At 42.4% G+C, this 19,654-nt stretch overlaps 1 protein-coding gene across 1 annotated transcript in view; it reads right to left on the reverse strand.

The window, feature by feature from the left end:
* Positions 1-6,461: 6,461 nt before the first annotated feature.
* DAGLB (diacylglycerol lipase beta) overlaps positions 6,462-19,654 on the reverse strand; it is a 68,389-nt gene continuing 55,196 nt past the window's right edge. Inside the window, exons 9-15 of the mRNA XM_085857399.1 lie at positions 18,972-19,049; positions 18,306-18,386; positions 12,888-13,015; positions 9,481-9,549; positions 9,272-9,344; positions 8,495-8,805; positions 6,462-7,674 (exon numbers count right to left, since the gene is read on the reverse strand). Coding sequence (XP_085713525.1) covers positions 7,488-7,674; positions 8,495-8,805; positions 9,272-9,344; positions 9,481-9,549; positions 12,888-13,015; positions 18,306-18,386; positions 18,972-19,049 — 927 coding nt within the window. The 3' untranslated portion in view covers positions 6,462-7,487. The remainder of the gene's footprint in view (positions 7,675-8,494; positions 8,806-9,271; positions 9,345-9,480; positions 9,550-12,887; positions 13,016-18,305; positions 18,387-18,971; positions 19,050-19,654) is intronic.

Genomic DNA, 19,654 nt, shown 5'->3' on the forward strand with positions numbered 1-19,654 from the left:
CAATATGTCTTTGGAAGACACATTACCATTGAGACTGATCACAAACCCTTGTGAGGTCTCCTGGCAGAAACCAGAGCCATTCTGCTCACATCGTCAGGTCGTGTACAACGTTGGGTGTTGACCCTTGCCGGTTATGACTATTCATTGGTTTACCGCCCGGGAAAGGAAACGTACCGTGCTGATGTCCTCAGTCACTTGCCGCTTCCAGTACCCATCCCAGAACCTCCACAATCTGGTGATATCATTCATCTCATGGCTAACGTCATTCACGATGAGGCGCCTGTAACCGCTAAGCAGATTGCTTGTGCTACCAATAGCAATCCAGATTTGTCACAAATGAAACGCTGTGTTATGTCAGGTGATTGGGTATCACTATCGGAATGGGTGAAACCGTACGTCATCCGGAAGGATGGGCTCTCTTGATGTAGACTGCCTGCTTTGGGGTAGCCGAGTGATAATTCCGCCAAAACTCCGTGGGAAAATTATCAGTGAACTCCACAATGCTCATCCAGGCATCGTCACCATGGAGGCTCCTGCCCGAGCCCATGTTTTATGGCCTGGTTTGGACAGTGACATCGAGTCCAGTGCACGCCATTGTTTTTCGTGTCAAGCCCGTGCCAAGACTCCGCCACAGTCTCCATTTGCCATGTGGTCGTGGCCATCAAAGTCATGGTCCAGACTACACATCGACCATGCTGGTCCTTTTCAAGGGAAGCTTTTCCTTATCGTAGTTGATGCCCACTCCAAATGGATTGAAGCTCTCGTGGTGCCATCGTCCTCTTCTGCTGTAACAATTGAAGCTCTACGTACCATGTTCACACAATATGGTATAACAAACTCCATTGTATCAGATAATGGATCGTCATTTACAAGTTCAGAGTTTCAGAACTTTTGTGAAATGAAAGGTATTAAGCACGACACATCCGCCCCCGACAAACCTGCCAGTACTGGTTAAGCCGAACGTGCTGTTCAGATCAAGAATGGTCTAAGCCACGTCAAGGAAGGCTCCATTCAATCTCGTCTAGCTCGTGTGTTGCTCAACGACCAGAACCAGACCACATCAAACCACCGGTCGCTCACCTGCCAAGCTTCTGATGGGTCGTGAGTTCACAACACAGTTATCATGAGTACACCTGGATGTAACGGTAGAGGTTGATAATAACAAGTATCAACAGAAACGTAATCACGACCAAACGTCTGTATACCGCAACTTCCAGATCAATGATCCTGTATACATATTGAACTCCGGATGTGGAACCAAGTGGTTATCGGGCATCATTATCGATAACATCGGTGAAATGATGTTTCTTGTGAAGTTGTGTGATGGTAGATACATACATAAACATGTTGACCAACTCAGGTTACGTCATGGGGGAACCAAACATTGAACCGGCTCAAGTGCCTTTGTCATCCACTCAACACCACCTACGTTTGAACCTGAGGTGTTTCCTCATGAAAACTTTTCACCCATCAATGTACCTGAACTCCTTCCCGACCATATACCCCTTATTGAGAAACCCACAGCAGTTACAAGCCAGGACAGCCCTCCACTAGCCCTTAGAAGATCAGCCAGTGTCTGTAAGCCTCCTGAGCATCTTGATTTGTTATAAAAGGGGGGAGATGAGATGTATTACTAATTTATGCTCATGCCTCCAGACATGGGTGCACCGGGGCGTGGTTAATAGGAGTCATGTGACCCACCCATGTCCCGATGCTGTGCTGTGTTGTGCCAGTGGCTGGGAATAAACCTATTGTTCCCACTTCAGAGTCTTCATCACTGATTATAATTATTGAATACATTACAGATGTCCATCGGCAAGAAAAAATTCAGCTTTCTACGATACCCAGAAGGTCTTCATCTTTAATATCAATCAGTCAGTCAGTGGTTAGAAAGAGCTTTATATATGATATATATATATATATATATATATATATATATATATATATATATATATATATATATATATATATATAAATATGTGCAATAAACATTTTAAAATCTTACCAAACCATGCTGCCAAACGATGTGACCAATGATTGATTCGTGAACACCGTGGAGTCCCCAAGGAACTTGCGTGTGAAGTTTTGCCTTGCTCTGTTGAGCCGTTCTGGAGAAGATTTTTTTTTAAAGGTTTATTATTCCAAAAATTATAGCGACCAGACTATGTACGAGTCTAGTTATTCTACACGAGGTGGTCTCAAGAAACTCTACCTCCAACAACAATTCCACATTATGCGTGCACACCACCAAGCAAGTGTCTGGAACCGATCCCACTCTCTCCAACTATGTATCCCGTGTGTTGCATCCATGGGCTGGTCCCACGAAGATGAGAAGCTGGTGCCACGATTATTCTCTCTCTCTCCGATTCCTAAAATGTGTTTAGAGATCATGTCGTGTGGGCGCACTAATGGCTGCCTCAGTATGTGTTGCAGCTGCAGACGACCGAGATTACCATATGCCAAAGGTTGCTCATGTCATAGCCAAGGCAGCATATTTCAGAATATTTTTGAGGACTGATATACCATTCCTTTTGTGCCGGAAAGGCACAGAGGGCTGCAGAGGCAGTTTCATTAGCAAGGAGTACAGTCCTGGATTGGTCACCACTCCAATGCAGATTAGCCCAGTACACTGGTACTCATTTCGCCAACCTCAGAAGGATGACAGCTTGAGTCAACCCCACCTGGTGTTAATTCAAAGGTTGATAGGGGTTTGAATTCATGACTCAGGTCCCAAGCCAGCCACCTTAACCACGAAGCCAACACCAGGCTTTTGAGAACTGATGTTACATGTAATTTGTCTGAAATTCAACACCAGTCTTCACAGGATTGCTGTCACCTTGCATTGCTTTATGCTTAATTGTTATTTCATGTCTGGGGAGGGGGATTCTGGTCAGCTGGGAGGGATAAATGACATTATTTGAGGGAATGTGGGAGGCTTTATTATTTTTGTCCCATCTGCTGTAGGGGAATTGAAACAAAAAGCCTTCTTGTGTCTTTTATAGCCAATCTTTAAATACTGCCTCAGTGGTTATTTTGAATTGTAGCAGGCACTCGGTTCATAGATGTTGTTACGGTTGTGGAAATTCACAAAACACCATTCAGGTTCCCCAGAGATCAGTTATTTCGATAAGTACGTGTTTTAGGTTAGAATCCCCACCGATGTGTAAAGGAAATTGTTCGTGTGCCGGGCTGTGAATCTTTGAGGTAGTGTTATTTATTTCTATCTTTTATTTTAACAACATCTACAAAAACCCGATCATCCCCGAACAACAGGAACGCCATCATCTTCAAACAAACACCATAAAACCATCACCTCCTCCTCGACAGCCGCAAAATGACGTTGGTTGCGAACCAGCGGCACAACAGTAAAGCCACATCACACCGGTCCGTGTGCAAACAGCCGCGAAGCGGCTGATTTGCATATTCGGATCAAAAAGACGTCTTCCCCCGAAATCACCCTGTGACATAAGACGTGGGGTTTCCCGCAGGCGTGAAGGTTGAAGGTTCGAAAGGGGGTGGAGCCAGTCTCAGGTGAAGGTTCAGGGAGTGGATTTTCACCCCCCCCCCTCGGGCTATAAAAAGGGCGAAGTGAATCGCCAGAGAGAGAGTTGGAGTTGTCAGTTTCCAAAAGCAGTTGTCGTTGGGAGACTGGGAAGTCGCCAGGGGCAGTCGTCAGTCGTCAGCCGGAGTAGAGCAAGCTAAGTCACGGTCCGAGCAGACGGCCCTGAGACGGTCGAGCGACGCAGAGGAGTAAGTGGGTCCTGAAAGAGCATCAACTCCAAGAGAGAAAGGCCCGTTCGCTCCTCTGAAGCGTCGTCGGCCAGGCCTGATCGACCAGGCTGGGGGGAAGGCCAAGCGACCAAGGAGAGCCGCCCACCAAGCCGCTCAAGCGACTGGCGCGTTTTGCGACGCCCCATGCCAGGTAACCTGTGCGGCCTCTCGGAGCCCTCGGTCAACCAGGCTCCCGAGTTTGAAATAAAGGCTCGTGAGCCCTTTTCTTTTCCTGAGTTTTTGAATGAAAGTCTGTGGCGCCTTGTCTGAATAAGTAGAACTGATTAAGTGCATGACTGTACATTATTGAATACATCGGCTGTAGGCTTTTGCTCGTGTCATGTCCCCTATCCCCCCATTGACTGCTTATGTGCCTGTGTAAATAAATGCCCTATTGTTTGAATGTCAATCTGCTCGTTGCATCACTTTCCTACCATTGACTGCCACGACGCGTTCGGGGAAATTAGCTGGCTATTAAAGCTGATAAACGTGATAATTTGGTCCGACGGAACTTGGCGATTTAAAACCGCTCGGGAAAACGCACACGGGACGAGCGCGCTTAGCGGCTCGTTCCGTACAAGTCTCCCTCGAGGTATAAATTCTCGGTATTTCTGTCTGCGTAGATAATTAGGTTTATCGAGATTCAGCGATTGAATCCAGCCTTGCCAACATCCAGCCTAGGCTGGGATGGTACCATTCTCCAGGATTTAAGGTGCAGCTTTAGAGTTGCTACAACAAGCCTGTGGTCAGTATTGAGGAACTGAGCACTCCGGTAGACCCTGCAGTTCTGGATCATCCTCCAATGACCGTCAATGAGGACATGGTCAATCTCCTTTGCCACACCGCCAGCGTTGGAATACCAAGTCCAGCGAATGAGCTTGTGAGCGCTGAAACCATGAACCAGCCACCTTAAGTCCATGACTTCTTGCAAAGTCAAGGAACTTAGTGCTATTCTGGTTCATAGTTCCTGACCCATGGGGACCAACACATGTCTCATAACCATCTCTATCAGTTCCAGTCGATGCATTGAAATCCCCCAAGACTAGAAGTGTATCTCGTCTGGGGCACTGATCAACCACAGACTCGAGCGTGGCGTAGAATGTGTCCTTTACGGTGAGGTCACTCGCCTCAGTCGGAGCATAAACAGAGACCAGGGAAATGACACCTAAGGAGTGACGAATCCTTAATCTCATAATACGCTCGTTGACCGGTGTTACCTCAATTATCATTGGGGTCAGCTTATTGGACACAGCTACAGCAACTCCTTGGGTATGGTAACCATCAGAATGACCAGACCAATAGTAGATGTAACCACCCACCATCATCTCGCCGCAATCCGGTCTCCGAACCTCAGAGAGGGAGCTGCAATCCCGATGTCCAAATGCTTGAGCTCAGATGATAACAGAGACAGGTGATCATCCTCTCTTAGGGATAGGACATTCCAGGCACCCACCCGAAGGGACCGCCTCAGGTTAACCCAAGGAGACCGCCGTCTGGTGGACGACACCTCAGCACCACTCCGACACACTCTCCCGCAATCTGACCCAGGAATGTTACCCCGTGGTCTCCCTCCTATCATCAAAGATTGGGGGTCCCGAAAGCTTTGCCCCAATCCCATCATCCGGTGAGCTGCCCTGCGAAGGGAAGCTGCACAGGTTGTACTCCCACAGAGTGGGTTTTCAGATTTTTTTGCGTTTTTGTGTTTTGCGGAATGAAGGGTTTTCGGTGGCTGGAGTGCAAATCCTGCCACTAACCTCCTAATAAAAGAGTAACCCAACTGCAGGAGGACGTCCGCAGACATAGTTGGGCACTAGATATGGATGGCCGTTGGCTCACAAGGAGTTCCTCTGCCCTTTGACAGGTTTTGTTTTTAATCCTGCCTGGTGTCCATATCCAAACACCCTCCTCACCAGAAAACCTGGTGGGGGAGACGGTTTAGTCGCCGACAACCCGACCATGGAACAGGTTAGTACAGGTTTACATGGTACCTGTAGCAGGTCACAGATCTAACCTGACCTATTTCACAATGCCAATCATTAACATGAAATGCTTCCAAACTACCTTTTTGAAGCCCTTTTTCGAAATTTGTCCGGGACTACGTTCACCGTTACAGAAATCCACGTTTGACAATGTCAGATGATCGAGAAATTGCTGTAAAGGGTCATCGAGGGGATAGTACTCTCCATAATACGGCACTACCTGAACACCACACACATTCTGGGATGGAGGAAACAAGCCACCAACAGAGCTTCATCTTCAATGACCTTTTTAAACCTTAAGCTATCTGTTGATATTCGAAAAATGACCAAGATATCCAAGCAAGTCCATCTCTTAACGAGCAACTCTTGGGTTCTCATTTAAACCATTCAGAGAAGCAAGAGGGCACGTGAACAATGAGCCTCCAAGTGAATGATCAAATCAGTTCTTTAATTGCAACAAGATGAATAATTTAATGATAAAAACCCAAACATTTTAAAACAGATTTTTAACACATTTAAAAAAGAAAAAAAAAGAAATAAAAATATAAATAAAGGAAGACAAGACAAGAGTGGACAACGACTGGAAATTTTTACAACCCTAATAAACATGCTTCTGCTGGTGAGAATCACCACAACAGGTCTTCCGTGAACCACAGTGACCCGTAACAACCCGAGGGGCAAGGGGAAAAAGTAGTATATATTGCATAATACAGTAATGGTTACACCACAACGAAACTCACACAAAAAAGTAAACCTTTGACATTTTGCATTGGATATTATTACATTGTACAGCACACAAATTGCACAGTGTACAAGAAGCAGATACTGGCATTTTTCTCCCTTTGCCATATTAATGTTAAAAACTGATTTATTGTGGTTTCCCCACCACCACCACTCTAACTGACCCCCACCATCTCTCCCCCCACCTGCTTTAGACCAAGCTCCATCAAGAAAACTAACCACTCCAATTCACCCTCCCACATCCCTTTCACCACCACCCCCTCCAACCTACCTCTCTCACCACCCCCCCCCCCACCAAAACAACACTAACTCTATTAAACCAATAATAATTTGGCACAAGTAGGAGTGCATTTAAAACATAAGGTTAATCGGTAAACTTTGCTTCGCACTGTCCAACACTTACAATCACATGTGTACACACACAGAATTACAAGAAATCGACACATGGACAAGTTTTGGTTAAAATATTCCACAAGAATTATGGGGGGCGGATAGCTGGTTGACCTCCACACGAAGCATTCAAAATGCTCCGATTATCCATACACACCAAAGTTTGATCTTCCAACGCAGCATGCACAAACTTTCACAGAGTGAGCATTCCTCTTTTTGCTTTTAAATGATCGAAGTCATAAATACCGCATGCCAGGAAGAACACAAAAACAATGTAGAGCAAGTTTATTTTAAAATCTGATGAGAAACCAAAATGTCCTGAATATAGTAATATGGTGTCCCGTTCAATTTTCATTGCTTCATGTTTAACAGACAGAAACAAAGGCTTGTGCTTGCTCTCGTAGTTTCAGACTGGCAAGATTTCCTGGAAAGTTACACAACGTGCACAAATTTTACTCCAGCTCGGCATTCGTGTGGTATTCAGAAAAATAGCCGATTCTCCGTTTTAAGCAGAAACGCGTCTTAACACAATTCTCCTCGCGCTCATGACAACAGCACACTGCATAGGAGCTTTAAATAAGAGTGATGTAAAACGATCTTTGAGAATCATAGAGGGTCATCGGGGCTCGCATCTTGAACGGGTTCTCCGTGTGCTGCCTGGCAGAGTTGTTCCAATGCGAAGACGAGTGTGTGCAGCGTGTGATCGGTAAACATCCTCGGGCTGATACGGATGTTTTGAAAGGCCATCGCGTCCTCCCAGCTGGCTTGGTAACGACATTCCGATCGCCAGGTCCTGGAAATAAACGAATGAAATATGCTCAAAACGAAACGATTTTTAAAATATCTTCCTTTCAACAGGCCAACCTGTTAGCTTCGCTTCTCCATCTTGTACGACCTACACTTGTGCGACCTTGTAGTGATTGAATGTCGTTACATCTCTATTATAATACCAAGCTTGCACACTAAAAACTCGGCTCGCCGTCACACGATCCCTATGAAATTGCTGTGGCACCACTTGCATTTTGCACAATGCGTATTTTTGTCATTCCCCGTGTATGGTCTGTCGTCTGCTACCAGCTATGTTGTACTGCTATCCCGTGCATGTGCACGGGCATTGCTAGCTTGGTATAATCTATAACATAAAGTGCAAACAGTGTGTCTGTATATTCTTCAACACCAGTCTTTTTGTCTGATCTTGAGCAACCTTTGCATGCGTACTCTCAGGCCACTGTGGGGTGGGAGTGTTATAAAGGGGCTGATGTCACAATTTAATAGCTCCCTTTTGGGCGGTGTGGGTTTCTAAACCTGTTACTGGAATTCATGTGGGTGTAATGTGTAGCTGTAGAAACTCTCTCAGAGTAGCTCGGAGGTTAAACAACTATTTTAAATGGATGAAAGATGTCGATGAAGTGTCAAAAGATAAGTCTGGTTATTTTGGGAAGGCACAAAGCAGAGAAAAGGTTTTAAAGCGCAAATGATCTTGGGTTTTATTTTTAGAACAATGACACCATGAAGTACACATCATTATTTGTATCCCTTATCCTAATCTCAATCTCCTTCTTGGCCCAACAGCTTCAGATCACCTTTTAGCAATCCAAAGACAGACGACTTACTTTTTTTCTTCAGCAACTGACAGGTAGAGGATCTTTCCGGGAGGGAAGAGTGCTGGGCGCTGTGTGATAAGGGAACTTTCAATGGCTGAAGGTGGTTCACCAAAGGAGGGACCTGTTTGTGACTGCCATCTTGTGACATTGCCTCCTGCCAAAGCACCCCAGGTTGTGCAGACCAAAGGTTGGTCTTCACTGGAGTCCTGATGTGCGAGTAGGGGCTGTAACAGGCTGCTATGGTGGATTGGAGATTCGTCATACTCAACACCACAGCTGCCAAATATTTCATAGCAAAATCCACGGAACAAGATTTGGTACTGCAAAAGAGGACAGACAATGATGTGGAGCAAAATAAATAAATAAATGGAATAATAATTTAAAAAATATACACCTCAAAATCACTTTGGCACAGATACTCTCATGTTGTGTCGAATTTTATAAGCACTGTGAAACCACCATAGTCATTAAAACGTTTAGCTTAATACAAACAAAACATTTAAATATTGCACAGTTACTTAAACACAGGAAAAGCCATTTGACCCAGCTTGTCTGCACTCAACTCCAGACACTCAAGCAATTATCTCAATATGTATGTGATGTGGTTGGTGTTTGGGGGAGATGTATAGAAAGAAGGAAATGGGGAAGTATGGAGGAGAGAGTGGGAATGGGGAATAATGAGGGATGGAGAGTGTGAAGAGTGAATTAGGACAGACAAGCATCATCCTTGCATGAAGCTTTGGAAGGGTCACAAAGGTGTGGTTTAAAGATGAGCAAGTGGCACACCTTTGGTCTGCTGCTCCTTGCAATAATCTCCACAATCTTCTGCTTCAAGTCCTCCATGCTTGACAAGCTTAGCCTGGAAAAGGCATTATATCAAGCAAATTGATTAGAGGATTGAAATGAGCAGAAAATTCAAGATAAGAAAATAATTTCAAGTGCATTTGAACATTTACAATATTGTGCCCACTACTGGGCAAACAACGAAGCCCTACCGTGGAACAAGATCTTTTCCAACGACCAGCGACACAATAAACCGATTTCCATATTCGGCCAAAGATCGACTGTGGTAAGACAAAGGATACATTAGTTCAGCTGGCAAACAAAACCTTGTATAAAAGTATTCAAGGAGTATGTTGTTGTAACAAAAAAAAAAAAAAAAAAATCAACCTACTGGCATTACAAGTTAAGTATAATCATGTCATGGCAAATCCAACAGCATTGTGCAAATTTTGAGGGCAACTACTATTGATGGAACGGACAGTTCAGGTTTCAGTGCATCCAAACATCACATTCCCAATAAAATTAACAAATCATCATGCCAGCAAATAATGTTATGGTCACTCGTAGTGTAATAGCCTGGTCACTTGTCGTGTAATCAAGAAATGACGATGCGTGTTGGAAAATAAATTCTACATAAAGGTGTGTTTTCAAACATTAGGTAGAAAATGATGGGGGGAAAAGGGGGGTGGGGAGTTATTTTGTTTTAAGGTTAAGGAATCATGGTGTCAACAAAAATTGATATATACTGTAGACTAATTTGTGGGAAACAAAGAAAAAATTCAACAAGAAAAAGAGCAATCAGAGATTGCAGACCCTCACCAGGACTTGTGTGGTGTCTGGTGTTATGTAATTAATAAGAGAAATAATTAGAACTGCCACTTCATAACTGCTGGCAGTGATGACCGGGTACCAAGACGTCCCACTTTGATCAGACACCTGACCCTGACCCATGACGTTTTTTTCATTATTCAATTGCATTCAGAATGGGATTAAAATCAATTCAATTCAAATCAAATGGAAGACCAAATAGGAACAGCATTGGCGTTATCAGAAGGAATCCAAACAAGCCGGTAGGTGACATGGGTGGTCGCTATATAATTGCATAAATCATACAGTTTTGACGGATCGGGCTGAAAATTTTTGACAAAGAGGTTGATTATAGTGCGCATAAAAGCGCGGAAGCCGATTTTTGATTTTCGAAAAAATATATATAAAAATATTTTTCGGATTTTTTTTCAAAAATTTCAAAGTCCCGTTGCTAGGCAATGGTGGCGTCCATAGCAACGGTGCTCAAAAGCATAGAACTAGATCCTGGTATGAACCTACCAGTCAAGTTTCATCAAAATCGGTTGACTGAGGAGGCCTCCAGAGCTGTCCATTACATACATACAGACAGACGGAAAACCTGAGAATAACGGTAATCTAGCGACCACCCAACAAGCAAAAAGGAATGGTCATCAGGAGGAACGTGGATAGGATTAGCATTTCAGCTACTCCTCCACTACCCTCAAACCCAAACCCATCCAGGCACAGGCAAGTGGGCCTTAGTCAAAAAAAAATTTTTTTTTTTTTAAACCCACATCAAAAAAATAAATAATTCTGGCTGCCAGACCATGTGCCTGATCAAGTTTAAATTTAAAACTTGTGTTCTCCATCAAGACTAGATCATATTTGTGAAGTTTCACATCAATTGATGAAGTGGTTCCAGAGAAAACATTATTTAATACTTTTCTTAAATCCAATATGGCTGCCAAACCATGTGACCTATGACATCATATGTATAAACCTTTTGTTCCTCATGGATAGGCGGTCATATGTGTAAAGTTTCACCTCAATATGTTCAGCCACTTCAGAGAAGAAGATTTTTGAAGGTTATTATTTTAAAACAATATGGCTGCTGAATCACGTGACTGATGAAGTTATTAAAAAAAAAAAAATTTGTGGACAATTTTATCCCAAGATGACCCTCAAAAATTTTCAAACTGATGAGATGCAGCGTTGTACATATGCAATTATGACGTCAAAACAAAGGCACCTATGATGTAATAAAAAAACATCACACTCATTCCCCATGCCGAGTAGTTGCTATGTGCCAAGTTTCAATTTTTTTCCTTCACGCGGTTTCAGAGATAGAGGTCCAAAGTTTTTCCGTTTTTCCAATATGGCTGTCACACCACATGACCTATGACGTCATAGTTATTAAAACATTCTATATGAGTAGTCGCACCGATGGTGAAAATTTTATCTCAATCTGATAAGCAGTTGCGGAGAAAAATACGAATGTTCTGTGAGGACAAAAACAAACAAACAAATAGACAAACACAGACAGAAATGCAAAACCCTCTCCTTCGGCAAGGGTAATAAAAAAGCTAATCAACCACCGAATTACCAGAATAGTTAATCAACCACCAAATTACCAGAAGAGTTAATCAACTACTGAATTACCAGAATACCTCAAAGTACTTACTTATACAATCAGAACTTCTGCAATCTTAACTTGTACTCGTACTATACAAGACAGGCACCATCAAAAACATACTCTGAGGAAAGTTAGACAGCAGAGACGAGGAAAGAAGAGGCGTTTTCGACCCATGCTTCCCAGTCGCTTAGGAAGGGAGGAAAACTGAGGATGTCTAAGGTGCGTAGTTGGAGGAGGTGCGATGAGGGGTGCAATGAGATGCAGGTGGAATGCAGGTGAGGTGCAGAGAAGAAAATGGAAAGAGGTGCATGTCACTTCAAAACCAGACATCCGTTTAAGGAAGAGAAACAAAGGAGGAGAAAGGAAAGAGCAGTTGAACGTTTCATTTTGGATTTGGGAGTCAAAAGTTCCAAATTGAGCTTGGCAGACAATTTCACTTGATTTGGCACCACCAAATTATGTTTAAAACATTGCTGTCTGTCAACTTTCAACATAAAATACATACTGGTAGTTTTCTAAGCACAATGATCGAAATCCTTGCCCTGACTATAATTGCAAAGCAAGACGATGCACGAGGCAAATATGACAGCCAGAATAATGACAAGTAAAGAAAGTACAAGCAAGGAAACATGTTATGAAGCAATAGACAAAAAACAATGAACCATTTGAAGATGACAAGCATCTTGAAAGTAATTTTCAGATACAAGTCCAATTTGATTATTAGTTTGATATTATAATCAGAAATATGAATTGAAATTCAAGCGTATGCATGATGGAAAAATACAAGTTTTTCTAATCAGCAACAACAAAAAAATGGAAGTAACAAAAGCTCTTACCAAGTGTGAGCTACACTGTTTACCAATGTACAAACAAAGTAATCTCAAATTTCAGGGAAAATATCAGACATACACCACTTCAAAGTTTAGGGACATACTGTATTGTCCCATGGTCCTTAAAGGGTTTAAAAACAACAAGTTTTCTGAAAATGTTTTTTTTTTTGACATACAGTACAATGTTCTAAGTAGTCAGCTACATTTCTACATGATTTGAAACATGACTGGGAACAATCCTTCCTGTAGAATCTGTGTTAAATCATTAAAACAAACAGACAAAAACAAAACAAACAAAAAAAAAAAACACTAGTAGGTGCACGTCCTAAATAAGTGGTGTCGTAACAGGTTCATCAACATACAAACGTACCTTACCAACCCACTCGGTGGAGCGAATGCGTAACAACACAGGTTGGGGTACAGGGGATGCAGCAGAGTAGCCAGCAAAGCGGCTACTCCAGCCCCCAGGCTGTGCCCTGTAATAACCAAATTATAATCCTGCCAAAACAAAAAACACACGAACTTGGAATGTTTTGAGACATGCTCAGAAAGATAAGTAATTTATGAGAATGTACAAAATTATTCAAAGTACAAAAAAGGTCCATCCATTGGGACCATACTCTGTGCAGAGCATTGGGTGCTGCCTAAGCAGTCTCCTGGGCTATTTGACAGGCAGAATCAACCCCATCTGGTATTAATTCAACAGCTGAGCAGGATTTGAACTGACAATCCGAGGACCCCAAGCCCACCACCCTAACCATTAAAGGTGCCCTGACATGCAAAAGTACTGAAATTTCATTTATATATGTCCTAGAGGAGTTTTTCATCGTGATTTCAGATCTGACAATGTTTTTTTCACAATACTCATTCTGTAAAATGTAAAATTAAAAAAAAACAAACCTCTTCGGGAACGCCCCTAAAAATTCTCCTGAAAGGGGCGTAACCCACATGACGTCAACTTCAGGATGACAAAGGCTGCACGTTAATGACTCGGGTTGGTGGTCTACGTGATTCTTTTGGCTTGCTGTGTGTTTCCACATTTGATTGATCGACTCAATCGCTTCGTTCATTTCTGCTTTTAAAAAATCGAACATTTGTTTTTGAATAATGGATGACATGGACTTTCACTTGTCTTATCGCAACAGTGAATGTGAGAGAAATGAAGGATTTTGGTCTGAATCACATGAAGAATTGTCGGATAACGTAGTCACGGGAGGTGAACTTCAGGCAGCGGGAAATGAAATACGGCCTTACCAGTTTGAGCCCGAAGCAGGACAAGCAGAGAAAAATGGCGATGAAATTCCAGGAGTTCATGATGATCGGGAGGACATCGAAGGAAGACTCGGAAATAACTGGTTAGAGTAAATCCTATTCGTAATTCAATAATGTAAATTCGACTTGCATACTGCTCGATATCAGAAATATTTTAGTGAGGTGACATGAACAGCGCAGCGGACATGTTTCTCCGCGGCAAATTAATCACAAACAAGGCCGGCACATGTCATCGGCCATATCTCTCCGTGCATAAAACGAAGCAACCTCACTGTCCGGATACGATGAAAACTTGTGTGCAGAACACACCTTGTGACACAATTGTCTCGAATAGTCCGATAAATCTGACGTTCTGTTGCATTTTTATTTATTTTATTCCTACTGTCGTCATGTAGCACCAGTAGAAAACAATGAAAAAAAAGAGAATAATAAATAAAAGCTACAGCACGTCAGATTTATCGGCCTAGTCGGATGGACGACGGATTTATCGGCCTAGTCTAGAGTCTAGATCAGTGTTTCTCAACCGGGGTTCCCCGGAACCCTAGGGTTCTGCAAGAGGTCGCTCGGGGTTCCGCGAGAAACAGTAATAAATAGGCTAATGTATTTTTGAGTAGTTTTTGTTCGATTTAATATTCGTAAGGCATATTGTTGGAAACTCCTTGGTTATTATAATAGAGGCTTCAACCTCTGACATTATTTACAATTATAACAACCATAGGGAATGTATTTAACGATGTCTATATGGCGCCAGTGTGAAATCGCCTTCACTGGTTAGTGGATGTCCTGTACGCGGCGGATTCGTGTATCATTGAGTGACTGACTCAAGTACGGGACACATGCACGGTGTCCATCTATCTTCTCTGTGATTCCTAGCACGGTGTCTCTCTCTCTCTCTCTCTCTCTCTCTCTCTCTCTCTCTCTCTCTGTCTCTGTCTCTGTGTCTCTGTCTCTGTGTGTGTGTGCGTGTGTGTGTGTGTGCGTTCTTCTGTTTACCTTTATTTGTTTAAGTTTTGTTTATCAAGTTACATGAGGTGTTTTTTTTGATTTAAAATTTTTTTTTTTTTTTTGTGAATTAAAACCTCGGTGTGAGGTCTCATAAACGAGCAGTATGTTTTTTTTTTCATTGCCAATAAATTTGACAAAAAGGGGGTCATTTTTTCCTTAAACCAGGTATCCGAAAAAAAATATTATATTTACCACGTGAACTACGATAAAATTATAAAAGAACTAGATATTAATAATGGTATATAATCATTTTTATGCAGGGGTTCCCTGAGACATGAAAACTATTTCAAGGGTTCCACAAGGGTAAAAAAGGTTGAGAAACGCTGGTCTAGACTCAAGAGATCGAGTCAATCCACTCTGTGCGAGTTACTGTATGTGACGTCACGCTGCGATTCGCTGAAGTCAACTTTTTTTAGGGGCGGGCATAGCAAGTTGTGAAAAGCATAATAAATGATCGAAATATTGCTTTGGTTATCCTATTTTTGATTAAAAAAAAAAACATTGGTGATTTCTTCACTAGGAAGGTCAAGTTAATATATAAATAACCAGAAAGTTTTGCATGTCCGGGGACCTTTAAGCCAATGCCAGGCATTACAAAGGTCCACCATAAACAAAAAAGGGAGAACCGTTGAGTAATTATTTAGCACTTTTAAGTTGTCACCTCTCAGCCTTTAGAATTGTGATCCATTTTCTACAAAAGCAATAAACACAGCAATATATTTGTCGTTCATCCTCTTCGTGTTGTCAGATATTTCATTGGCCAGGGGACAGGTGACCTTGGAAAGACGACAAGATGAGTCACCCATCTAGTGATATTTTGGCAAGGCCGGTGCTTAACTCATGACATGATCCAAAGTCAACCATCTTAACCGTTAAGCTACTAAGCATTTTTTTTCCGACATGATTCAAAACGTGTTCATTGCTTTATTTTTTGGGGTGCAAGACAAGAATGCATCAATTAGAAATGCTCACTTTAAATAATTATCTTAATCTTTTAGACCATCCACCACTGTCAACTGCACTGTGACAGCCATCAGCAGAGAAGAAAAGTAAAAATAAATAAATAAATAAAGTAATAAATAAATATAAAGAAGAAATGATTATCATCAAATTATGTTGTTTTTTTGGAAAAGTATAAGCATAATAGACAAGCAGCAAAGACTGTACACGACAGCATAATGCAAATACAATGCATTCTCATGCGGACCATTGGAAGCAAAAGTGAAGGACTGGCATCGCAGGATTAACCTGACATCACAATTGTGATTGTTCTGGAAAATCTTCCCAGCTTGGTGGTTTTCAATAGGAACTTCAACAAATGACAAATACAACTAAAAGTTCTTCCCTTTATTTGGCTGAGTAAACCAATGAGATTGACACTGCAAAAGTGTCTCACTTGTGTTTGAATCTCAACCAAGCTAAAAACCATCATCCTGGTGTTTTGCAAGCAAGGAGAGTCAATGTGTGTGCCACTCAGATGGATGTCAAATCGGGCGTTTCGGCTGCTAGCATGCGGTTGGTGAATGATAAAAAAATCCTGTGGTGTCCCTCATGAAAAGTAGTGGAGTTATCGCTGGCACTCTGGCCCCATTCTAAATTCCTGCCCCAACTACAAATGGGAAGACACCGAATGTAATCCTTGGCAACACTCAACCTGCCTTAAGGCAAAACACCACAAACAAAGAATATGCACGTGTAGTAACATAATTCGGATGGAGAAGGGGAGAGATTGGATTCAAGACTAATCGTGGAATTTGGTTGCTAATAAAAAGAAAAGTATTTCTGGGCACAATTACACTATTACTGCACTGGATTGTTAGCTTTATACCATGTGATGAGCAAGGAAGACCAGCAAGCTGTATCCATATTTTGGGAAGGATCTAGCTCTGAAGGCTGGGTAAGGCAAGCATGGCTGTGATGCATGCACACCACATGGTTGTGCGTGAGCGAGTGTCCATCCTCAGAACCATCGTTGGAATCCTGCTTGCCAGCATGGGTGGTGTTCAACCAAGCTGTTCATCGAATGGAGCCTGGAACTGCTCTCTCCCAGTAAGCACATCATAGTACACATCTCTCTGTGTTCTGTGTCAGCAAGTGCCTTTGCTTGGATAGCAATTTCGTTGACTCTGTGGGATGTCCCCTAACCACTGCTGGTCTCCTCAAATCAGTCAATGTTGTCCCAGGATAGGAGTGAAAACTCCAGGATGGGTGTTTGCTGGAAGGGTAACATCAGATTTTGACACAGAATTTCTGCAAAGAAAGGGCTGTGTCAATCTCTTCCATCTGGGAGGAGGATAGTGGGAGGAGGATACACTGTGACCAAGTCAGTTGAGCGTCTCTACGAGTTCTATATTCCCAGAGACTTGACTGCAAATGGCAGAATGATGTGTTTGGGTGGCTTTGTCTTGCCACGAGTGATAGCATACATGAAGTCGTGATCAAATGAGCTTACACGCCGTTGAACTCTTTGGGATGCATGGCTATTGTCCTTGGTATCTGTCAGCAAATATCATAGAAAGAGGGTGACACACTCTGGGATGATGGGTCCACTCTCCTCAGCTTCCACTACCAGTAGTGGCCAGGCCTGGGGGAAATCTTGCTTTCGGATGTCCGCTTATCTGAAGGGCTGCCTGAACAACTTCTGCAGCAAGAGATGCCAGGATCTGCAGTTTCTGCTTTCAGCATCTGATAGGCCCTGGCAAGTTCACTTATGAACAAGTTTGCAGGATAGAGAAGAAGTTTTGGGCTTCAACAAACTCACTTTCTCGCCTGAGGCAGAGGTGCTTCTTAAAGGAATCCTTCACCTGTTCAATGACAAGAGATTTATTTCATCGATGCAACCAGTTTAAATGCAAGATCGGCCGTCGCTATCACCCGGGAGTTGGTGAAAAACTCATTCCTGATAAACAGGAACATCTCATTGTATTCGAGCCGTCTCATACTGAGCTTCAACATTGTGGTCATCATCACATGTAGCACTTCTGGCAGCCTTTTCCTCCCTTGTGTAGGATCTGTAGCACAACCTATGATAGTGCCCTTCTGTAGCTATGAGGTCTCTGCTGATAATAGACAGCAATCTACTATCCCTTTTCTTCATCGCTACATTTCTGATGCTGGCATCTGCTCGCAGCTCTTGGCATTCATTGTAAAAGGGATTTTCTTGTTTTCTGTCCATGAAGAAACTTGATGGCTTTCTGACAAAAGATGCATTCTGTCTCATAAACTCTACATATCAAGCTTGATCCTTGCTTGGATGATTCCGAGAACTGGCATTATTTTCACTCATCTGTCTTTTCCTGTTTTGTGCTGATAGCATCAAGAACTCTTCAACGTGAAGATATTGCGACATTTTTTAATGCTCGCAAACTGGTGGGGTTTCTCCACCAGGTAAGTCTTTCACCAGGTCCAACATTGGAAGATATTTCCTTATTCGGTCTGCATTCAGCAAAGTGTTCCACGAGTCTAAGCTTTGAGATTGAGCCAAGGTTGTAACAACACGAGTCAAACTTACAGCTGCTATCTGGAAGGCATCGTTCAGTATTCCCTCTTTCACCAGTTTGTGAAATATGTAACCTGCAGCTTGCACCATGCCCTGCACAGAAAAAAGATACAAAAACAAAACATAATTAAAGTACGTGGTGTCATGTTCCCAAAATTGGTGCACAAAAATTAAATTATAACCATATAGTGCGTCTGGTGAACGTCAAATAACATCATATTCGATTTCAGAGCTCAATCAAATAGTAATTCCCACTGCGAATAGGTTTCTTCTTCTGTTCATTTATTCATGTACAACTTTGCCGTTTTGTGATGCGAGTGATGAAGGAGGCAATGCAGTGCATAGAGCAACAGTTATATGCATTTCAACCAACTTGAGTGTATGTGTAATGTTCCGCGGTTTTATTAGGTAAGGAAACAATGACACCACCATTGCAATTTCTCTCCACCCCTCAGCACACCAATCCCCGTACAATTCATGCCATTGATTATAAAGTAAAAATAACCGTAATGGTCATTCTTTTATATGAATTTTAATGTGACACAAATGTTTGCTTATGTCATACACCTTTTTGGATTAAAATAAAAACATTCTCCCCCCCCCCCACAATGGTAAAATCTTTCACCCCCCCCCCCCGCGCCCCCTTCCAAAATAAAACTCCTTTCCCAAATGCCATACCTTGTGTGCATAGCAGTCTCCTTCAACATTTTCAACTTGCAGCTTCTCACATTCTGCAGAGAGATCTGTCAGAAGATCCTGGCAGCATGTCCACATGTGCAATGCAAGCAGAACAAGAAAAAGAGCAATCAGATTGCAGACCCTTGCCAGGACTTCTGAGCAGTGTATTTTTATGGGTTTTTGGGTAAATTCAGTATGGCTGCCAAACCATGTGACCTATGATATCATATGTAAATCTTTTGTTCCTCATGGACAGGCGGTCATACGTGTAAAGTTTCGCATCAAATTTGTTCAGCCACTTCAGGGAAGATTTTTGAAGGTTAAAAAAACAAACAAAAGAACAAGGTGGTTGCCGAATCACATGACCAATGATGTCATAAATTTTTTTTCTGTGAACCATTTTATCCCTAGATTGCCTTCAAATTTTCATACTGATCAGATGTGGTGTTCTACATATGCAATTATGACGTTATAGGGAGGGCATCTATGATGTCATAAAAAAAAAACAATCCACACTCATTCCCCATGAGGAGTACTTGCTATCTGCCAAGTTTCAATTTTTCCATGGTGCTGACTCAAAGATACAGAGGTCCAAAATTTTTCCAATATGGCTGCGACCCCCACGTGACCTATGACATCATAATTATCATTAAAACTTTCTTCATGAGTTGTCGCACCAATGG

The sequence above is a fragment of the Eptatretus burgeri genome, chromosome 15 (genome assembly GCF_056783735.1).
Source record: "Eptatretus burgeri isolate ZD-2024b chromosome 15, Ebu_testis_v1, whole genome shotgun sequence".
Classification (NCBI taxonomy): Eukaryota; Metazoa; Chordata; class Myxini; order Myxiniformes; family Myxinidae; genus Eptatretus; species Eptatretus burgeri.